Raw genomic sequence first — 22,461 nt, forward strand, 5'->3', positions numbered from 1 at the left:
CAATCTCTTTAGGGATGAGTTCATGTCCTTTGCAGGGACAGGGATGAAGCTGGAAACCATCATTCTCAGCAAACAAGAACAGAAAACCAAACACTGCATGTTCTCACTTATAAGTGGGAGGTGAACAATGAGAACACATGGACACATGGAGGGGAACATCACACACCAGGGCCTGTTAGGGGGTGGGGGACTAGGGGAGGGATAGCATTAGGAAAAATACCTAATGTAGTTGACGGGTTGATTGGTGCAGCAAACCACCATGGCACGTGTATACCTATGTAACAAAACTGCACATTCTGCACATGTACCCCAGAACACATATATATAATATTATATATATATACATACACACACATATATATACACACACACATATATATATAATCTCCTTAGTTACAAGAAGCACTACTAAATTATTATTAATCTTTCCGTGTGCAATAATGGAAGGAAAACTTACTAGTCTGTGACCCTGGGCAGGTAACTCAATCTCTCTCAGTCTTCTTTTTAATGAATATAAATTGGGTATAATAGCTATCTCACAGGATTGCTGGGAGGGTCAAGTAAAGTAATGTCTGACAGAGTGTCACGCATAGTGTTTGACACAGAGCAGGTGCTCAAACTACAAGAGTTGAATTGGGCTCCTCACTTACCACTGACAGTTAGTGTCCTCGCTGACCTCTCCCCAAGTCTGGCCAGGTCCACATAGGCTGAGCCAATCCAGCTGTCTGTCTGATGGGGTCTCTCCACACTATCATTGCCATAAGCTTGCCACACTTGGATCTCTAGCCTCTCCTCCCTGAAGTACCAAAGCAGTGATGGTCCCCTGGTGACTTCTGCTCTTTTGGATGCCTTGAAAGTGACGATAATCTGCTTTTTGTTTACAGATTCCTTGGGTTTCTTGAGAGGGGTCCAAAAGGCTTCATGATCATAGAACTTGTAGCGAAGGTAGCAATATGTATTCTTATGAATATGGTTGTGGCCAGCAAGCAGCACGCAATGGATGGGCAGCCACAGCCTTGGGGTGGAGATGGTGACAGTGGCTGGCTCCCCTTCATCCATTCTGACAAAATCTTTCAGGCTGTTCTCAAAGCTCCAGCCCAATAGCTCAGCAGCTTCCAAGACCCGCTCTCTATCTCCACGATGCGTGAAGGAAACTGAAAGCTCCAGACCACCCACGATCTTCTGCATGAGCTCCAAGCCATGAGGTAGGCCCCCATCTTCTGGTAAAATGATAGGATACCATCCTGTGATTCCTTATGGGAGAAAAGAAAGATTCTCAATTATAGTCTTAAAAGTAAACAAAAAACAAGTTTGTTACTCTCCACCCCATAGTATCCCATCACCCTGGCTCAAGACAGAACAGAAGACATACCCCAGTGAATCAGAGTTTGTGTTCATCTGACCACTGAGAGGTAATGAGATTAGATGGGAAGAACAAAGGCTAGGAGTTGGAAGATCTGAGTTCTCTTTGGCTATGGCTAGATCTAGTGGTTTATTATGAACAAGCCATTAATTTCTCTCAGATTTGGTTTCCTTAGCTCACAAATGGGAAAACTGATGCTAGTGCTGTCTCCCAAAGTTGTTATGATTATCCAATGAGATAATGGTTTAGAAAGAGCTTTGAGAGAGAAGTGCTTTAAAAGTGTGAAATGTTTATAGTACTATGAGTACAATAGAAAAGGCCGGGGTCAAAAGAGATCTGGGGTCTAGACTCAAGTCTTCTACCAAGGGAATCGGCATTTAGAGAACACATACCAAGGACCAGGTGCTAGATTTCAAAATCTTTCTCTATCGCCCAGGCTGGAGTGCAGTGTTACCTGTAACTTTGAACTCCTGGGCTCAAGTCATTCTCCTGCCTCAGCCTCCCGAGAACATAGGACTATATGTGTGTGCTACCATGCCTGGCCATTTTCCAAAAAAAGGTTTGTGCTTGTTTTTTTTTTTTGCAGAGATAGGGTTGTGTTGTGATACCCAGGCTGGTCTTGAACTCATGGCCTCAAGTGATACTTGCACCTTGGTTTCCCAAGGTTTTGGGATTACAGGAGTGAGCCACAGCACCTGGCCAAAAACTACTCTTTATTAAACATCTAGTATGTGTCAGAAATTCTGCTAGCCCTTTACAGATATTATTTCATTTAATTCCTCTGATAACCCTGAGAAGTTCTGAGGACTAAATGGGATAATAATCCTTATTTTACAGGTGAGAAAGTGGAAGCTCAGAGACCTGTCCACCTTATTACTGCTACCAAGTAAGAGAGCCAGAATTTGACTCCAGGTCTAGCTGGCTCTAAAGTCTACATTGCACCTAGTACAGGTTCACACTATCTTATCTGAAACCTTTAAGGCCAGATTTATTTCTGAATTTAGAATTTTTCAGGTTTTAGAAAGGTAACAGAGTACATAAACTGAATATTATATAATATTATATATCAGGGCCCACAGATAGTAAATACTTTAGGCTTTTTGGGCCATATGGTCTCTGCCGCAGTCACTCAGCTACTGTGGTAGCTACTGTGGTAATAAAGTGGCCACAGACAATTTGTAAATTAATGGGCACAGTGTGTTTTAATAAAAGTTTACATAAATAGGCAGTTGCCTAAGTCTCGTATCAGCTGAGGTCAGACTTGGCTCCTCAATGAGTTAAAAAACTTCTATTTTCAGGGTCTTTTGGATTTTGGCACTATATAAAACAGATTGCGGAATGATAATATTCACAGCAATTTTCTGAGAAATGTTTTACTGAGTGTATTTTACAAATGAGAAGATTTAGGAGATTAATTTGCTGAAGATTACTTAAGGTTTTATGACTTTTGCACAGGTATTTAGCTTTTCTGGGCCTTCTTAGTTTTTCTCTGTGAAATGAGGAGGCTGAAAATTTTGATCTCTAAGGCTCTTTTTCAGCTTGATAGCCTAAGAGCCTAGGGCTTTGGTTCTATGATTATGTTTCCCCACAGCTTAATGGTTCTTAACATTTTTTTGGTCACAGACCCTTTTGGCTCAAATGAAAGCTATTATGCCCCCGAAAATAAACAAATACACGTAGACACAAAATTTCATGCCATTTCAGTGTTTAAGAACTGCATAGATTATTAGATGGTTACTTTAGCTCTGCGATTCTATAATTGAGGGTATAGGTAGGGAAAAACAAAATAGAGTGCTCACTTTAGAATACGCTGAATACAAAGACAAATGATATATCCTTAATTATCTAAAAGGTATATATCCAAGGGGTTAATTTTAATTCACAGAGATGTGATTTCCCAGATGGTGCTTGTTCTCTCCCAAACTGTAGCTAAGTTATAGAAGGAAGGAAATTGAGGTGTCCTATGTGCCCAGCCCTGTGCCAAGATTTTTCACATGTAAGATTTCATTAAATGCTTTAATAATCTTGTGAAATAGATATTACTATTTCCATATCTACAGATGAGGAAACTATGGATCTGAGAGATGAAGTAACTTTGTTTAGATCACAAACAATAAGTGACAGAAGGGAGTTTTGAATCCCATATCAACTTGTGCAGACTTCTGTCTGGCAGGCACATACACAGTACCTGTTTATTAGGGTAGTGCTCAAATATTAACTCACGAAAAAATTGGGAGATGTGTGACAGAATTCTGCAAACTAGATTACACAATCCTAGGCAGGAAGATGGACAACAGAAGGAAAACCTACACTTATTGCACACCTACTATGTGTCAGGTACTTTATATAACCAATTTAATGAGTTCCTACCTTATAGACTTATCAGGATTAACTGTATCCATCCCATAAGATAAGAAAATGGGGGCTCAGAGAGGTCAAATCACTTGGTCAAGGTCACCCAGTTACTAGTAAGTAGGATGGGATCAGTATTTCCAGACTGCCTTGGTGGTTGTGTCTACTTTGGGGGGCATTTATCCTATATCCTTATTCCTTCTACAGTGAGAGAAAAAATAGGGAAAAATAATGAGTGAATCTGGATTTCATTTCAGGTCCTGCCACTCACTAGGTATGTGGTTTTGGCAAACTACTTAATCTCTCTAAGTTTTCTCATCTGACACATGAAAATAATAAGATCCTATATCCGTACTTGTCAGGGTTACTGTGAAGCTCAAACAAGATCTGAGAAAATATTTTACAAAGTACTATATAATATAATGGATATTGCCATATTCTTCATCATCATCATCATCATCTTTCTTAGGGAAGGATGATAGTATAATGTCTTGAGCTTCTTTGTTTTATTAGAAGACCTTCAGAATGATTAGGGGGAAGACTTAAAATGTTTCGAGAAATGGAGTTCACTCATGATTTGGCTCTCTGTGTGTCTGTTACTGGTGTATAAGAATGCTTGTGATAGGCCGGGCGCGGTGGCTCACGCCTGTAATCCCAGCACTTTGGGAGGCCGAGGCGGGCGGATCACAAGGTCAGGAGATCGAGACCACGGTGAAACCCCGTCTCTACTAAAAATACAAAAAATTAGCCGGGCGCGGTTGTGGGCGCCTGTAGTCCCAGCTACTCGGGAGGCTGAGGCAGGAGAATGGCGTGAACCCGGGAGGCGGAGCTTGCAGTGAGCCGAGATCACGCCACTGCACTCCAGCCTGGGCGACAGAGCGAGACTCCGTCTCAAAAAAAAAAAAAAAAAAAAAGAATGCTTGTGATTTTTGCACATTCATTTTGTATCCTGAGACTTTGCTGAAGTTGCTTATCAGCTTAAGGAGATTTTGGGCTGAGACAATGGGGTTTTCTAAATATACAATCATTTCATCTGCAAACAGGGACAATTTGACTTCCTCTTTTCCTAACTGAATATCCTTTATTTCTTTCTCTTGCCTGATTGCCCTGGCCAGAACTTCCAACACAATGTTGAATAGGAGTGGTGAGAGAGGGCATCCCTGTCATGTGCCAGTTTTCAAAGGGAATGCTTCCAGTTTTTCCCATTCAGTATGATATTGGCTGTGGGTTTATCATAAATAGCTCCTATATTTTGAGATATGTTCCATCAATAGTTTATTGAGAGTTTTTAGCATGAAGGGCTGTTGAATTTTGTCGAACGCCTTTTCTGCATCTATTGAGATAATCATGTGGTTTTTGTCGTTGGTTCTGCTTAAGGGATGGATTATGTTTATTGATTTGCATATGTTGAACCAGTCTTGCATCCCAGGGATGAAGCCAACTTGATTGTGGTGGATAAGCTTTTTGATGTGCTGCTGGATTCGCCACCTGCCCACCCTCGCAAGGGAATAAAATACCTAGGAATCCAACTTACAAGGGATATGAAAGACTTCTTCAAGGAGAACTACAAACCACTGCTCAACGAAATAAAAGAGGACACTAAACAAATGCAAGAACATTCCATGCTCATGGATAGGAAGAATCAATATCGTGAAAATGGCCATACTGCCCAAGGTAATTTATAGATTCAGTGCCATCCCCATAAGCTACCAATGACTTTCTTCACAGAATTGGAAAAAACGACTTTAAAGTTCATATGGAACCAAAAAAAGAGCCCACATTGCCAAGACAATCCTAAGCAAAAAGAACAAAGCTGGAGGCATCATGCTACCTGACTTCAAACTATACTACAAGGCTACAGTAACCCAAACAGCATGGTACTGGTACCAAAACAGATATATAGACCAATGGAACAGAACAGAGGCCTCAGAAATAACATCACACATCTACAACCATCTGATCTTTGACAAACCTGACAAAAACAAGAAATGGGGAAAGGATTTCCTATTTAATAAATGGTGCTGGGAAAACTAGCTAGCCATATGTAGAAACCTGAAACTGGATCCCTTCCTTACACCTCATACAAAAATTAATTCAAGATGGATTAGAAACTTAAATGTTAGACCTAAAACCATAAAAACCCTAGAAGTAAACATAGGCAATACCATTCAGGACATAGGCATGGGCAAGGACTCCATGACTAAAACACCAAAATCAGTGGCAACAAAAGCCAAAATAGACAAATGGGATCTAATTAAACTAAAGAGCTTCTGCACAGCAAAAGAATCTACCATTAGAGTGAAAAGGCAACCCACAGAATGGAAGAAAATTTTTGCAATCTACCCATATGACAAAGGACTAACATCCAGAATCTACAAAGAACTTAAACAAATTTACAAGAAAAAAACAACCCCATCAAAAAGTGGGCAAAGGATATGAACAGACACTTCTCAAAAGAAGACATTTATGCAGCCAACAGACACATGAAAAAATGCTCATCATCACTGTTCATCAGAGAAACGCAAATCAAAACCACAATGAGATACCATCTCACACGAGTTAGAATGGCGATCATTAAAAAGTCAGGAGATAACAGACACTGGAGAGGATGTGGAGAAATAGGAACGCTTTTACACTGTTGGTGGGAACGTAAACTAGTTCAACCACTGTGGAAGACAGTGTGGCGATTCCTCAAGGATCTAGAACTAGAAATACCATTTGACCCAGCGATCCCATTACTGGGTATATATCCAAAGGATTATAAATCATGCACTATAAAGACACATGCATACGTATGTTTATTGCGGCACTATTCACAATAGCAAAGACTTGGAACCAACCCAAATGTCCATCAATGATAGACTGGATTAAGAAAATGTGGCACGGCCGGGAGCAGTGGCTCAAGCCTGTAATCCCAGCACTTTGGGAGGCCAAGACGGGTGGATCACGAGGTCAGGAGGTCGAGACCATCCTGGCTAACACGGTGAAACCCTGTCTCTACTAAAAAATACGAAAAACTAGCCGGGCGAGGTGGTGGGCGCCTGTAGTCCCAGCTACTCGGGAGGCTGAGGCAGGAGAATGGCGTAAACCCTGGAAGCGGAGCTTGCAGTGAGCCGAGATCGCGCCACTGCACTCCAGCCTGGGGAACAGACAGAGCGAGACTCTGGCTCAAAAAAAAAAAAAAAAAAAAAAAAAAGGAAAATGTGGCACATATACACCATGGAGTACTATGCAGTCATAGAAAAGGATGAGTTTATGTCCTTTGTAGGGACATGGATGCAGCTGGAAACCATCATTCTGAGCAAACTACCACAAGGACAGAAAACCAAACACCACCTGTTCTCACTCATAGGTGGGAATTGAACAATGAGAACACTTAGACACAGGGCAGGGAACGTTACACCCCAGGGCCTGTCATGGGGTGGGGGTTCGGGGGAGGGATAGCATTAGGAGAAATACGTAATGTAAATGACAAGTTAATGGTTGCAGCAAACCAACATGGCACATGTATACCTATGTAAAAACCTGCACGTTGGGCACGTGTACTCTAGAATTTAAAGTATAATAATAATAATAATAAAAATAGAAAAAAGAAACGGGGGTTTCACCATGTTAGCCAGGCTGGTCTCGAACTCCTGACCTCAGATGATCTGCCTGCCTTGGCCTCCCAAAGTGCTGGGATTACAGGCGTGAGCCACCGCGCCCAGCCTGTGTTTATCCTTTCTTCAGGCTTTCTCCATCTATAAAATTAACCTCTTCTGTTCAGCTCATTGGAACATTGGAACACATTTCATTTTATGAAATGAAGTATTCCAGATTGCAAATAAAATAAATTAAGATCTTTAAACTAAAAAAAAGTTTCAAGAAAACATTTGAGGTATTGGAGAAAGTTCAGAAGCGTGTGTTAAGGGCTTGTGTTTTTTTTTTTTTTTTTTTTTTTTGAGACGGAGTCTCGCTCTGTCGCCCAGGCTGGAGTGCAGTGGTCCGATCTCAGCTCACTGCAAGCTCCGCCTCCCGGGTTCACGCCATTCTCCTGCCTTAGCCTCCCGAGTAGCTGGGACTATAGGCGCCCGCCGCCTCGCCCGGCTAATTTTTTGTATTTTTTAGTAGAGACGGGGTTTCACCGTGTTAGCCAGGATGGTCTCGATCTCCTGACCTCGTGATCCGCCCGTCTCGGCCTCCCAAAGTGCTGAGATTACAGGCTTGAGCCACCGCGCCTGGCCAAGGGCTTGTGTTTTCTTTTGAACATCTTATAAGAGAGACAGAGATGATCTCTTGTAGGGAAGTGAAAGGGAAAGGGTGGCATCAGAAAGTGATAATCTGGGATCCTTACCAGATCTCTTGATCAGCAGCTCTTTTGTTGGAACTTTTACTACTCCAAGCAGATACTCTTTGCATGACTCAATACTGATTATATCACTGGCTGTTAAATCAAGCAAAAAAGAACAATTATTTGATGGTCTACTCATCAAGGAGCTTGTTTACAGTATATCCACACAACCCTCCCCTTACATGAACTAAATCTTAGTTTTGTAAAATACATTAGAGATTATCTTGCTCTTGCTCATGCCCCAATCAAAGCCTGAATGGCCTCAGTTTTTTTTTTTTTTTTTGGCAGGGTCTCACTCTTTCGCGCAGGCTGGAATGCAGTGGTGCAATCATAACTCACTGCACCCTTGAACTCTTGGGCTCAACTGATCCTCCCGCTTCGGCCTCCCAAAATGCTGGGAGTACAGGTGTGGGCCACTGTGCCCAGCCCATTTTTTAAATTAAATGTTTTGAAAAAAATTCACGAATATAGAAAAGTTGCAAAAACACAATAATGAACTCCTACACACTCTTCATCTGGATACACCCATTAACACTGACGCATTTGCTTTATTTCTCTCTACACTATCTTTCTCTTACATACTTAGTACATATCCTTATTTTTTGCTGTTATCTTTCAGAAATAAGTTGTAGAGATTATGACTCCTCACCTCTAAATACTTCAGTATGTATCTCCTAGGAAGGGCTACACCATTAAAAATGTAGCCTCTTTTAATTTTGATTGTGACAAGTCATATGGTGCTCACCTGACTTGGTATTTTCATGATAGACAGCAAAAATAACTTCTGCAAACTCCAACAACTCTGCTAGGAAACAGGCCTCTCCACTACAGTGCTGAGTCACCAAGTTACACGTGAACTCAACGTGATGGGAAAACTCAGGGCAGAAGGAACAGGCCACAGGGTGAGTTCGGCGCTGTTCTCCCTGGGGCAGGAAGGAGAGATGAGTGGTGACAGAGGCATTGACCCCAACTGTGGCACTAAACTGTAAAGCGGGTTCCTGTTCAGCCAAAGCCCTGTAGAGGAGAGGGGTGGAAATGAGAAGATACCATGGTAATATTAGAAATCAGCTTGACTGCCTGGAAAATAACTTCATTATTTCTACGAGACCACCAAGAATAAAACCAACTATATGCTTTCTTTTTTTTTTCTTTCTATATGCTATCTAGGCTTTTGGCAGTGCCACAATGGGCTTTCTTAGTAATCTAGATATCATGGCATATGTATATGGGGGTGGAGGGGGATAACATCTGCCCATCAGAGTGACCCTGAGGATGACCCACTGTCCTGTCAATGCCCTTAAGTCAAGGACCACAGGCACCAACTCTAGTTGAACAAGCTGGGTTTACTGCTCATTGCAATTAAGGAAAATATATACCATGGGGAACCACAGTACATCTCAGTGAGAAGTATCAGAAAGGGCTTATCAACATTGGGCTAGTGTTAGCTGATTTGGGTGAGGGCTTAAAGGAGCAGGGCTTTGCTCTGGATTGATTTTCTTAAAGAATCTTATCTAGATGGAGGGAATACTAGAGTAACGCTAAAGCTATAACTGGTGAAGCAGCAACTGTCACTCATTTTAGCCAGACAGGAGGATGTTGGGTGTTTCTATGGTTTGCATAAGTGACCTTGTTTTGGTCTGTGCTTAGACATGATGATTGAACTGTCTTGTTTTTGCCTCACTTCATCATAGTAATACAGTGATCTTGTCTGATGCTGATGTTCTGTAAGATTATTTATGCTCAACAAGAAAACACCAAAGTCTACCTATGAAAGTCGGCCCAATTCCCAGAAGTCTGGGGCTGCTTTTCTCTTTCTCAGCACAGATGTTCCATGATGTACAAATGGAATCTACATGCCTTTAATGACACTCATAAAGAGCAGTCAAGTCATTTGTGTGTAGCTACAGTGTGGGATAAACTCCCTTTCCCTAAACTCCCCAAGGGGATAAAGTTGACATCTAGGCAAAAAAGTCCCCTATTTTTGAAGCATTTCTTGATATCCCTAAAGTAGACTTATGGGTTCCTTCCTGTTAAAACCTTACTGTACTTCATATATACCAGTAGAGAGTAGTAATTTGGAGTTATACAGATCTGGGTTTGAAGCCTGGGTCCACCATTTACTCACCGTGTGACTCTCAATAAGTTATTCAACCTCCTTTAAGTCTCAGTTTCCTCTTCACTAAGATGAGGTTAATATAAGGATAGTATATAAATATGAAAGATATATATCTGGATGCTTACTGCAATTTCATTTCTAAGAAAAAAAGAAACACTTTTTCCTTTTCATTATCATTAATGATCATTAATAGATGATTTATCATTAACAGAAGATTAATGTGTATCCATACAATAGCATACCATGAAGTATATATTATGTCTAGGAAAAATGGGGTGAAAATAAATTGAATGCCAGCAGTAGCTTAAAAAATGAGGATAGACTGGGTGCGGTGGCTCATGCCTGTAATCCCAGCACTCTGGGAGGCTGAGGTGGGCGGATCGCCTGAGGTCAGGAGTTCGAGACCAGCCTGCCCAACAAGGCGAAACCCCATCTTTACTAAAAATACAAAAAATTAGCCGGGCGTGGTGGCGGGCACCTGTTAACCCAGCTACTCAGAGGCTGAGGCAGGAGAATCGCTTGAACCTAGGAGGCGGAGGTTGCAGTGAGCCGAGATCGCGCCACTGCACTCCAGCCTGGGTGACAAGAGCGAAACTCCGTCTCAAAAAAAATGAGGATAAAATACTCATAGGGTGTTGTAAAGATAACATTAGATAATATATACAAAGGAGAGAACTTGCCTATGGACAGTGAAGGACTCTCAATAGGGAACTCTCAGAGATGGCAGAAAGGCTTGGGCCCCAAGCTGGTTTGAATTCACTCATTCAGTCGTTATTTGCTGGGTATCTGCTCTGTGTGTCATGCCTTGGGCTCAGCTGGATATTCAGTAGTGAAGTAGCCTCAATTCCTTAGCTTCGTGGCATTTAAAGACTACTGGTTATGTCCAAGAAAGTTTCTATTCACTCTGAGTTAAAGATCAGGTGAGTTAGAAGAATGCAAGTCAATAAGAAGTGCCTACTTTACATAGGCACCAACAATGTATTTTCAGGAAGACCACTGGCAGGTAAGATGGAGGCTAGTGTTTCTTGAGGAGAGAAGACTAATTTACAGCACCTGCTATCTAGATGCCAGCATAAGGATTCAAAAGAGGGGTAAGTTTAGGACACCAAGAATTCTTTTCAGTAAGTGGCAATGCAAAACTTACTTCCCTGATTTTACTGGCAAATAAAGGTCACAATTATCTATACAAGTGGAAGTAATCAGAAAAATCTGTATATTGGTACGATAGTTTGTAGTTTTTAAAATGACTTCATATTTGTTAATTTTTATACTGATCCTTATAAAATCAGGGTAGGAATTTAAAATTTCCATTTCAGATGAAGAAACCGAAGCTCAGGGAAGTAAAGAAATCAGCCCAAGATCATACACAGCTAGTAGGAGATGGAGATGAGACTAGAAGCCACAGTATCTGATTTCTAGAACAGTTCTGTTTCCATTATACCATGCATTGTCTCACATCCTGTGAACCTCTCCCAACCTACCAGAAGAGTGTTGTATCAGAACTGGCCTGACTTCTTGCTCTCCCTCCTTGAATATATGACACAGATCAAATGGGAGATTTAGAATGAACTGCCTGCCATCCAATCTGACTTTCCTCATGAGTCCTCAGACAGAGCAACTACTGAGTTTCTGACCTGTTATCTGCCCTCTCTGAGATCTACTGAGTATCTAAATTCTGAGTCCTTCTCTGCCAATTAAATACTAGTTAATTTAATGCCATATTGAAGAATTCTGATGTTAGCTGGATCTGAGACTCAGGAGGAACTCCAAATACATAAGTTTCATGCCTCCCTGCCTTTGCACATGTTCTTCTCTTTCACCAAAATAACTTTCACTCCCTTTGGGTATCTTGATAACTACTATTCCTCTTTTAAGACTCAGATTTATTTTGAAGGGGCTTGAATCCCAAGCTAAGGAAGTTGGACCTTATTATATGGACCAATGACCCCTAAAGAAGGCTGTATACAACTTAGGAGGTTCATAGGATAAACTACATTGGTGATCTCATATATTAAAGTTTTTCTATTCCATGGTATATCTTAGAAGGTATTTTGTGTATGAGTATAGCAGTACGTGAAGATGATTTATACATGAATAAATATGTACATATTTAAAGGGTATGCTACTTTTTTATTAATAGGAATGCATAATTAAAATTATGAGATCAGGCCGGGCGCGGTGGCTCAAGCCTGTAATCCCAGCACTTTGGGAGGCCGAGACGGGCGGATCATGAGGTCAGGAGATCGAGACCATCTTGGCTAACACAATGAAACCCCGTCTCCACTAAAAATACAAAAAAATTAGCCGGGCGTGGTGGCGGCGCCTGTAGTCCCAGCTACTCGGGAGGCTGAGGCAGGAGAATGGCGGGAACCTGGGAGGCGGAGCTTGCAGTGAGCCGAGATCGCGCCACTGCACTCCAGCCTGGGCAACAGAGCGAGACTCCGCCTCAAAAAAAAAAAAAAAAAAAAAAAATATGAGATCACTGCTATCAACAATGGGAAATCATCAAGTTTTAATGTAAGGACGTGGCATGATTATAAAACTGCTTTACTGTCTCGGTGATGGGATCTGTACCCCAAACCTTAGCATCATGCAATATACCCATATAACAAACCTGCACATGTACCCCTGTATCTAAAACAAAAAGCTGAAATTAAACAAACAAACAAACAAACAAAAAACACACCAAAACCCAAAACAAACATAAAAACAAAACCTAAAACCAGCCTGTCTTTACATCACCTTCACTAACACTAAGATGTTCTTGGGCAGCAACTGAAAAAGTCTATGTGGAGAATTTAGTGAGGAACAGTATTAACTACACTGAGTATCTTAGCTCTTCAGCATCAGATCTAACACAGTAATGCAATTTCTTATTTGGAGACCATAAAGTTACAGGTGAACAGTTTGACCCTTGGTTACAACAGGGAAAAAGTTAGGGAGCACTTGTCTGTTTCTTTGTTCAAAGGGTGTCAGTCTGAAGCAGGAGCCTGATCTAGTTATTTTTCTTACTGGGTGCCTGTTATATGCTAGAATTATGATAGGAGGTTAGAAGGACGGAGAGGAGCTCAGGCAGTGTCTCTGACTAGAGGAACTCACAGTCTAGTGGGAGAAAAATACATGTACGCCAATAATTGAAACAGAATATGTGGTACAACCAAGGTGTTAACAAAGCAAAAACCACCAACTCTGCCTACACGTACAAAGATATAAAGGAAGACAGTCTTGAAGGAAAATAGGAGTTTGTTAAGTAGACAAAAGGAAGAATATTCAAGGCAGAGAGAAGTATCAGTGAAGACCTGAAGGAGGTAAGGGAGAGAGCCGTGCTGTTTTTCTACAGAAATAGTGTTCTAGGCAGAGAAAACAGCAAGAAAAAGGCCCTGAGGGGAAAATATGCTTGGTGTATTCAGAAGCAACAAGGGAGTCATGGCTGGAGTGGAGTAAGCAGAGGGGAGACAGGCAGGAGATGAGATCACAAAGATAGTTGGGGGCAGGGGCACGGTTTTTGTTTTTTTTTTTTTGAAATGGAGCCTTGCTCTGTCGCCCAGGCTGGAGTGCAGTGGCACGATCTCCGCTCACTGCAAGCTCCACCTTCCGGGTTCACGCCATTCTCCTGCCTCAGCCTCCTGAGTAGCTGGGACTACAGGCGCCCGCCACCTTGCCCGGCTAATTTTTTGTAATTTTAGTAGAGACGGGGTTTCACCGTGTTAGCCAGGATGGTCTCGACCTCCTGACCTCGTGATCCGCCCGCCTCGGCCTCCCAAAGTGTTGGGATTATAGGCGTGAGCCACCGCGCCCGGCCTAGGGGCACGGTTTTGATCATATGGGGTCTCATAGCCATTTTAAGGGCTCTGGCTTTTACTATGAATAAGATCAAACATAGGCCAGGCGTAGTGGCTCACGCCTGTGATCCCAGCACTTTGGGAGGCTGAGGCAGGCGGATCACTTGAGGTCAGGAGTTCGAGACCAGCCTGGTCAACACAGTAATGAGGATCCTGCCACTGCACTCTAGCCTGGGCGACAAAGCTAGACTTAGGTGTTCATAAGTTCACTGGCTACTATGTTGAGAACAGACTAAAGGGGTACAAGCTGGAAAAATAGGAGGTAGTACTCAGAAACTGAAAGGAATGAAGTGAGATTACACAGGAGTTGCAGTGATTGGGTATGGCATGGTTTGATGGTGTAGGGTATGGCCATAAGACTAAGTTGTTAAGAAAGGCACAGGATAAAACTGTTGGGCAAGGTCAAGGAACTAAGTTGCTAATAACAGTTAGAATAGCAATGTTTGCAAGTGATTTACTCACTTATATGCTGAAATGCTTTCTTAACAGAAAAAGAGTTGTTGTGGTTAATGAACTGGAAATTATACCTAAGAAAGTTTTGCATATCTGAGCATTATTTTACAATGATTGCAGTGTAAAAGGCTTGAGAATTGCTTGTCTCAGGTGGACTTACTTGGCTGCTGCTTGCAGACCACAGGCTCTGATAATCTGGACTGAGATGGAAACAGTTCGGGCAGCAAGAACTCCCTCTGCTGTTCTTGGACTACGCCTGTACCTTAGGCCCACATCCAGTAAACCTGAAGAATGAGGACACAAGGAAAGAAGGCTGGTCAGAAGAATCTCTGTTCCACCAAACCACAAAGTTGTGGTCAGGAAGGATGGAAGAGGATTAAACACTACAACGAACAATAAGCGCAATGAGAGAATCTGTCCTTGTCATAATCATATTGTTATTCTTTAGGGTTAATAAAGGCTTAACAGGTTACTAATTTACTTTACATTCAAGAAATTATGGTTCAGAGATTTAATTCCTTGCCAAGATTACACAACTACTGAAGGCAGAACTTAACTCCAGATTTTTTTTTACCCCCAATTATGTTTATAGAATTGAGATGGGCTCTAGCCATTTTCTTTTTAAACTTTCAAAAGGTTTCCACACCTCACATACTTCTATCACCCTCCTACCATCACCACCTGAAATATCTTCTTGTGCTACCTTTTTATAAAAACTCTATCATCCTACTGTTACATTTCAGGGAGAGCTTTATGGAATAACAGAATAAGCTGATCAGGGAGCATCAGGAGGAACAACTCAATCTTAATTATGGTGACATAAAACTTGTTGTTTTGGCAGATACTTTTTAGCAAGCATGTACAGCAACTTGATTTAGGAGGCTAAATTTCATTATCTGATGATAAATTTGGAGGGCACACCATTCTGCTGGAGTCATTAGGATGTAATATCATTCAAATCTCCAAATTTGAATTAATCCCTCCCAACTTTAAACCCTAGCCTTTTCCTCTCTTACAGTGAATTCCTGGTTCATGTTAACTATCTTCTACCAATCCCCCATTTGCTCATGTTGGCTTGGAATAACAATTCTCTGAGTGTACCATATAATGCTTAGAATTTATGGCTTGAGGGCTTATAAAATGCTTGCTGAAGTTAAAGGTGAAATGAGACAAGCAACATTTATATAGACTCCATGGAGCTATAAGTTTTCTAGAATTATATACAAAATTGGCAGTGTATATTCTGTACTCATTTTTTCCAAAAGAAGGTGTCTTACAGTTTTCATCAGATCCTCAAAAGGGCAAATACCTCAAAATGTGAAGAATCACTAATTTAGAGAGAAAAGGGATTTTTATGTATACTGTATATTTTGTGTGTGTGTATGTGTGTGTGTGTGTGTGTATATATATATATATATATATATATTTTTTTTTTTTTTTTTTTGAGACAGAGTTTCGCTTTTGTTGCCCAGGCTGCAGTGTAATGGCTTGATCTTGGCTCACCGCAACCTCCGCCTCCTAGGTTCAAGCGATTCTCCTGCCTCAGCCTCCTGAGTAGTTGGGATTACAAGTATGGGCAACCATGCCTGGCTAATTTTTTTGTATTTTTAGTAGAGACGGGGTTTCTCCATGTTGGTCAGGCTGGTCTCGAACTCTAGACCTCAGGTGATCTGCCCACCTTGGCCTCCCAAAGTGCTGGGATTACAGGTGTGAGCCACCACGCCTGGCTATTTTATATATTTTTATGTATACTGATTTTGAAAGAAAAAGACAAACTTGTTTTCAATTACCTGATGACTGGTTCCTCAATTGTTTCCTGTTCTCAATCCTGGGGGTTAAAGGGAGATTAAAGGTCTGTATTCCCACATCCTCACGATGCTGGGTGGTTACCATAGCACAGATCCTTGATAATGGCAAGGTTCCTTTGGCGACCATCTGGTCTCTCACATTAGGATAATAGTATCTGTAAACCACAAAAACACAAGTTGTCAGAAGAATTAGGTGATAAATTATTCAGTCTGCCCCAGAGATCAGCCTTCACTACCTGGTTATCTTTGGTGCCTACTTGTTCTGTGTTGGTAGTACGCAGTTATGGTGTCTGGCTAAATTTACCACTCATTATGTGGAGGAGGAACTCCATAAATTATACCCTGAGTTCAGGACAAACCCCAGCTTCCCACAAGCTTTCTGTGAGGTAACTGTACATGCCTTGAACCTGTCGGAGGTGGCCAGTCCTGAAAGTTTCCATCTTGCAGCAGCAAAAGTGGTTCAAAGTGGAGTAAGCCCAATGTCTTTCATGGCGTACTCTCATCTTCATGCTGAGGACCCTCTAATTTAGCAGGGTAATGAGGATCTGTCAGTACCTACTCTATTTCTTTCTCATGTCAAAACAATCCATTCTTAGATTGCAAAGTTGTAACTCAAACCTAGGTGGTTTTAAAAATCTTTTTTGTACTTGACTTACAATTAATCGTATTTAGGAAAATGTTCTCACATTTGGATGGTACTCATCCCTAGCTCTGTTCCTGATGCTGTTTCCTTTCCTCTTGTATTTATACTCTCTTAAGCACTTTAGCTGGTTTGTTCGTGGTGCAGATATAAAGGGGTGGGTTGAACATCTGTATTTATGCCAGCAATTTCCTGGAAATCTACCAATATTGGTAACATTGAGTGGATTTATATTCTATAGTATAAATCAAATATAATAATTTATATATTTATTATATAAAAATTATATTATTAAATTTTATTTATAAAATAAATATAAACGTTCTTCTGGTGTCGGGAAGAACAGGTTACAAGAAATGAGTTTATAAATGGGAGACCAGTTAGGAGGCTATCACAGTCATTTAGGCAAGATACAAAAAGGGCCTGAACTAAACAAGGCAATAACAGAAGCACAAAAAAGGTGATTGATATGTTTAATACATAATAGGAGGTAAAATGAACAAGACTTTCACTTCGAATGTAAGTAGTGATTAGAAATACGAGATACAATGGCTCACAAGATCCTAATAACAGATTTCAGTAAAAACTGGACAAGAGTCACTGTCAAATCCAAATAATATAAAACAGGGCAGAAGGGGCTGCTTAGCTTTCTTACAATAATTCAACCTAGGCTGGTTAGGAATAGGATGCTTTATGATTGTGCACTTCCTTCCTAGGCATAGGACTGGGGTCTCCACACTGTACCTGCACCAGATTTCAAACTGGACTCCACCTCCAGGTACAAGGCCCTGTGCAGAGAAGGCACTTAGTAGGAGCCTTTGCACTGGAACTTCAGCTGGCAACAGGAGAGAGTGATGGTGTTCACTATTAAAGATGGGATCCGGAACACAGAGTGTGGTTGCAGTTCGGAAGGGCTTCAGAGTAATTCCTTTAGAAAAGAAAAGCATTTCAAAATAATCCAACATATGACTTAGTGCTTTTTTCTTCTTTCATGTTCTTCCAGTGAATATTACTCAGTAATTCCCTAGTAGCTATGGTTCCCTATGATCCCATGATAATATAGAAGAAAAAGATCCCTTGCTAGTGGACAATTCATATATTGCCATTCAAGTGCTGACACTTGTTAAGTTTTTTTTTTTTTTTTTTTTAAATTATAGCTACCTTAGCGAGTATGAAATGGTATCTCAGTAGTATCGATTTGCATTTCCCAAATAAGTAATGATGCTCAGTATTCTTCCATGTGCTTATTAGCCATTTGTATATCTTTGGAGAAATGTCTATTCAGATCCTTTGCCCACTTTTTAATTGGTTTTTAAGAAATGATTGATTTGTAAGAGTTCTTTATATGTTCTGTATATACAAATCTTTTATTTGAACCTCAAAATCAACACTGGCAGCACTCTGGCAATCATTCTGGAACATACACTGAATGGCGAAAAATTCGAGTCACCCAGTCTGTTTGTTCCCAGGTGAGAACAATGTGAGACAGTCCGACTTCTTGTTTCTCGGAGATGACCAGAAGGTGGGGACAGTAGAGGCAGTGCAGAAGCTTCCACTCTGGGGACAGTAGGATGGGGTTTGAATCCCAACCTCGGCCCTTGTTAGTGGGGCAGCCCCAAGCAAGTCACTTAACGCTTGTGAATCTCATTTTTTCTTTCATAAAATAAAGCAAACAGAGTCTACCAGGGTAAGTTGTTTTACGAGTTAAAATAATGATCTATGTGAGATATGTATATGTACATATTTCCTTTAGGAGCAATGGTTCAGTATTCCCTAATTCAGCGTTCATGGTGCTTTACAGAACACAACTACTGTGAGGACTGAGAATCAACACTACGTATATAGATAAGAGTGAGTGGGCACGTAAAGGATATAAGATGGGGCAAAATGCAAATAATTGGTAGATCTAGGTAAAGAGTATACAAAAGTTCTTTGTACTATTTTTATAGGTTTTTGTAAATTTGAAGTTATATCAAAATAAAAAGCTACAAAAATAGTTAAAAAATAAAAAAACTTGGCCTATCTCCTGTTTTACTGCCCAGGTAAGACTAGAAATACTCAACAACACAAAATTCACTCAGAAAAAAAAAGAATTCTTAAATATAATGTAATAAAAGAACCATATAAGAATAAGAAAGCCTAATATCCTAAACCTACCATTTTCAAGGAACTCCGGTCCTTTCAGCACACTGGATTGCGAGTGTTGAACTGGAAAGTAGTACTGGACATAACAATCTGCTTCTCCCCAGACTGTTGCTTGAAGAGGGGCTAGCCCTTTAACCATCTCTACATGGATCTCAAAGCAGTGCTCCATCAGTGCATTTCCTCGGTCCTCTGCCTATTAAATGAAACAGAAACACCGGTGAGCTTTAAAGAGTAACTTGCTTAGAATATTCCTGCTTCTCTATGAAGTCTGAGTATAGATAAAGAGATAAGTATAATTAGTTGATATTAAAATAGATACTTAATTTTCACTGTAACTCTCACAACTGCTCACTGTAAGTAGGCTAAATAGGATGTACTCCTGACTATGAGACTGGGTTAATATTAGGAAATCCATAAATGTAATTCAGTGCATTAATGGAACAACAAAAATGATTAACACAAATGCATTTGATAAAATTCAATATTTGTTCCTGATAAAAGCTCTTAATATACTAAGAATAGAAGGCTATTCCCTTCACAGGAAAAAGAATAAATAGTAAATTTAGAATAAATTCTACATTTAGAATAGCAATGGAATGAGAAGTGAAGTGGAAGAAGGGTAACACCAGACCAAACTAATATCATAATTTAAGAAAAAAAGGAAAACTAATAGCCTACAGCAGACAGTGGCATCCACGATTCCAGCAGGACTCCTTAGCCTGGGCCACTTAGAATAGCAAACAGGTACTAACTACTATTTCCAAATTAGTTGGGGATAACGTCAGGACTGTCCAATAATGGTAAGGACTACTTGGGGAGGTAGTGAAGACACTGTTACTACAGGGAATAACAACAAATAATCATGTATTTATTGAGGATTTACTATGAACCAGGCACTACACCAAACAGCTCACCTTTATTAGGTGATTGAACATGCAGAGCTATTAACAGTGGAACCAGGTTTAGACTTAATGTAGTCTGACTCCAGAGCCAGTGATCTTTATCCCTATTCTATACAGCAGATCTTAGACAACAAATCATTCAGGAAAATTCAAAGGGGGGAATTCAGGATTCACATAAGAGTTGAGATTATATATATATATGTGTTTAACATTTTAACTACTAATCCAAAAAATCTAGAACAGAGACTGTATTAAGTCTCTGCTTTGAAATCTGAAAGCATATGTTAGCAATACCTGCTCAAAAATTTTCCTTAGAAAAACACAAAACTTGCAATTTGATTCCCTGGGGCAAAAATTGGGGAAAAAAAAATCAAGAGTCACAACAGCTATTTAATTTGGCCTTATAGTGTTACAGCAATTTGATAACTCCCTTCTGCAAATGGTGAATTGGATGAGAGGCATGAGTGTAGGAGGAAAAACAACTGTTTTTATAGATATCTAATCCCACAGGTAAATCTTTCAAGGATTTCCTCTGTGCACATAGTGAGAAACATTTTCTAACCTTTAGTATGGAATTTAACAAAATCTGAGTCTACACTGCAAGGTGACAGCCATATAATGCCTAAACAGACTTGGGGATATTAATGTGGTTTTTCTTTATTTGTGCTTTTATATAATTTTCAACTTGAAAAATACGATTATCTATTGACAAACAATAATATCTAACAAATAATTGGCTAGGTGTGGTGGTTCATGCCTGTAATCCCAGCACTGTGGGAGGTCGAGATGGGTGGATTACTTGAGGTTAAGACCAGCCTGGACTGGCAATATGGTGAAATCCCATCTCTACTAAAAATACGTAAGTTACCAGGCACAGTGGTGGGTGCCTGTAATCCCAGCTACCGGGAGGCCAAGGTGGGAGAATCCCTTGAACCCAGTTGGTGGAGGTAGTAGTGAGCTGAGATGGCGCCATTGCACTCCAGCCTGGGCAACAGAGCGAGATCTCACTTCAAAACAAAACAAAACAAAACTAACAAATAACTAAGAAAAATTTGGAGTTCATAATATACAAATAAACCATAACTTGCTAAAAGTTATTTTCCTAATAGTTCTTTCCCTGCTAGAGACATTTAAATTTGTCATTTGGGTTCAGACTTAAGAATATAACATACTTAAATGGTATGGATACTGAGATTTGGCTGTACTAGTAAAAACAACAAATATAAGATACAGTAGTACATGATACAGTGGAATAAAGACTGAACTTGAAGTTAGAAGACCTGTGTCTGAATCCCGGTTCTCTCATTCTTAGTTATGTGACCCCGGACAAGTAACTTACTCTCTTGGATTCTGTCTCATCATCTATAAAACAGAATAACAATGACCCACCTCATGTAGTTGTTAGGGAAATAAACATAAGAATGTATGTCAATGTGCTTTCTCAACTGGACAGCACCAAACAAAAACAAATTACTTTTAAATTACTAGTAGATAAGCAACCACTTCACAATGGCTTTCCAGCATGGGCTCAGCCAATAAGCAGGGTAAGATTTTGCTGGCTTACATTTGGGATCACTCTCCACTCCCATTTTTTTTTAAAGGCAACAAAGCTAGTAAATTAGATAATTAAGATCTGGTTGTTCGATTGGATTTTCTTTATAAATTCAGGGAGCTAAGAGGGACATAGAGATCCATTTAAACCATAACAGAAAACTACCAATGATTCCTTTGATTTATAGGAAGCACTGGAGTGCATGTTACGTTCTTTTGTTGAGCCTTTCATTATAGAAATAAAGGATTTGGGCAATAAATTCACTAAAATATGCAAGAGAAAATGAAATAATGACTTTTTGTAAACCATAGCATTTACTACCATAGCAACAGATGCTACAGTTGGCTGGTCCAGGAAATGGGCTGGCCTAGGGCTGAAGGGAGGGAGTGTTCCTTCTTCATGCTTTAATCTTTGTAGTGCCATTATTTGATCTGAGGAACCCATAGCTAAAAAGACTCGAAGACTCCCATTTTGGTGGCCTGAAAACACATCAATCACAGGCATGTAGCGGTCGACAGCAACAACTGGGTACTGGGCATCCAGCAGCAGGCGAGAAATTTTAGGATCTCTAGAGGGGGAGAAATTGTGAATAAGCAAATAACAAGCATCAATCATGTCATAGAGCAGTTTTATTTCTTTCTTGACTCATTTTTTCAGTTTGTTAAAAATAGATCTGCAACTGGAAAAGTAATAGTGGTTTTAAAAAATGTGTGCATCTGTCAGTAACCCACCAAATAAAAATTACCAGGCAGAGAAGTTCAAAATGTAGCAATTTAAAGGCAGGGAATGTGTCTGATATGTCTCTGTAGCATTATGGCCCCAAGTCCAGTGTCTGTGATTTGAGTAGTATCTCATGGAGCTTTGCTAAACTGCATTATTTTATAGGGAGGAAGTGTGGTCTACTAGGAAGAATGTGGACTTTGGTGTCTGACAGATAAGATTTGGATAATATTGCCAA

At 40.3% G+C, this 22,461-nt stretch overlaps 1 protein-coding gene across 11 annotated transcripts in view; it reads right to left on the reverse strand.

Moving 5' to 3' along the window:
• LOC105468732 (C2 domain containing 3 centriole elongation regulator) overlaps nt 1-22,461 on the reverse strand; it is a 155,797-nt gene that overhangs the window by 53,364 nt on the left and 79,972 nt on the right. For all 11 annotated transcript variants that reach the window (XR_011610922.1, XM_071075279.1, XM_071075276.1 and 8 more), the window contains 8 exons: nt 21,825-22,071; nt 19,062-19,242; nt 17,649-17,832; nt 16,247-16,419; nt 14,617-14,740; nt 8,791-9,059; nt 8,049-8,138; nt 651-1,253 (listed from right to left, as the gene is read on the reverse strand). Coding sequence is in view for 10 of the 11 variants with exons in the window: in XM_071075279.1 (XP_070931380.1) it covers nt 651-1,253; nt 8,049-8,138; nt 8,791-9,059; nt 14,617-14,740; nt 16,247-16,419; nt 17,649-17,832; nt 19,062-19,242; nt 21,825-22,071 (1,871 nt within the window). In the remaining variant the exon portion in view is untranslated. The remainder of the gene's footprint in view (nt 1-650; nt 1,254-8,048; nt 8,139-8,790; nt 9,060-14,616; nt 14,741-16,246; nt 16,420-17,648; nt 17,833-19,061; nt 19,243-21,824; nt 22,072-22,461) is intronic.

Source organism: Macaca nemestrina, chromosome 12 (assembly GCF_043159975.1).
Source record: "Macaca nemestrina isolate mMacNem1 chromosome 12, mMacNem.hap1, whole genome shotgun sequence".
Taxonomy (NCBI): Eukaryota; Metazoa; Chordata; class Mammalia; order Primates; family Cercopithecidae; genus Macaca; species Macaca nemestrina.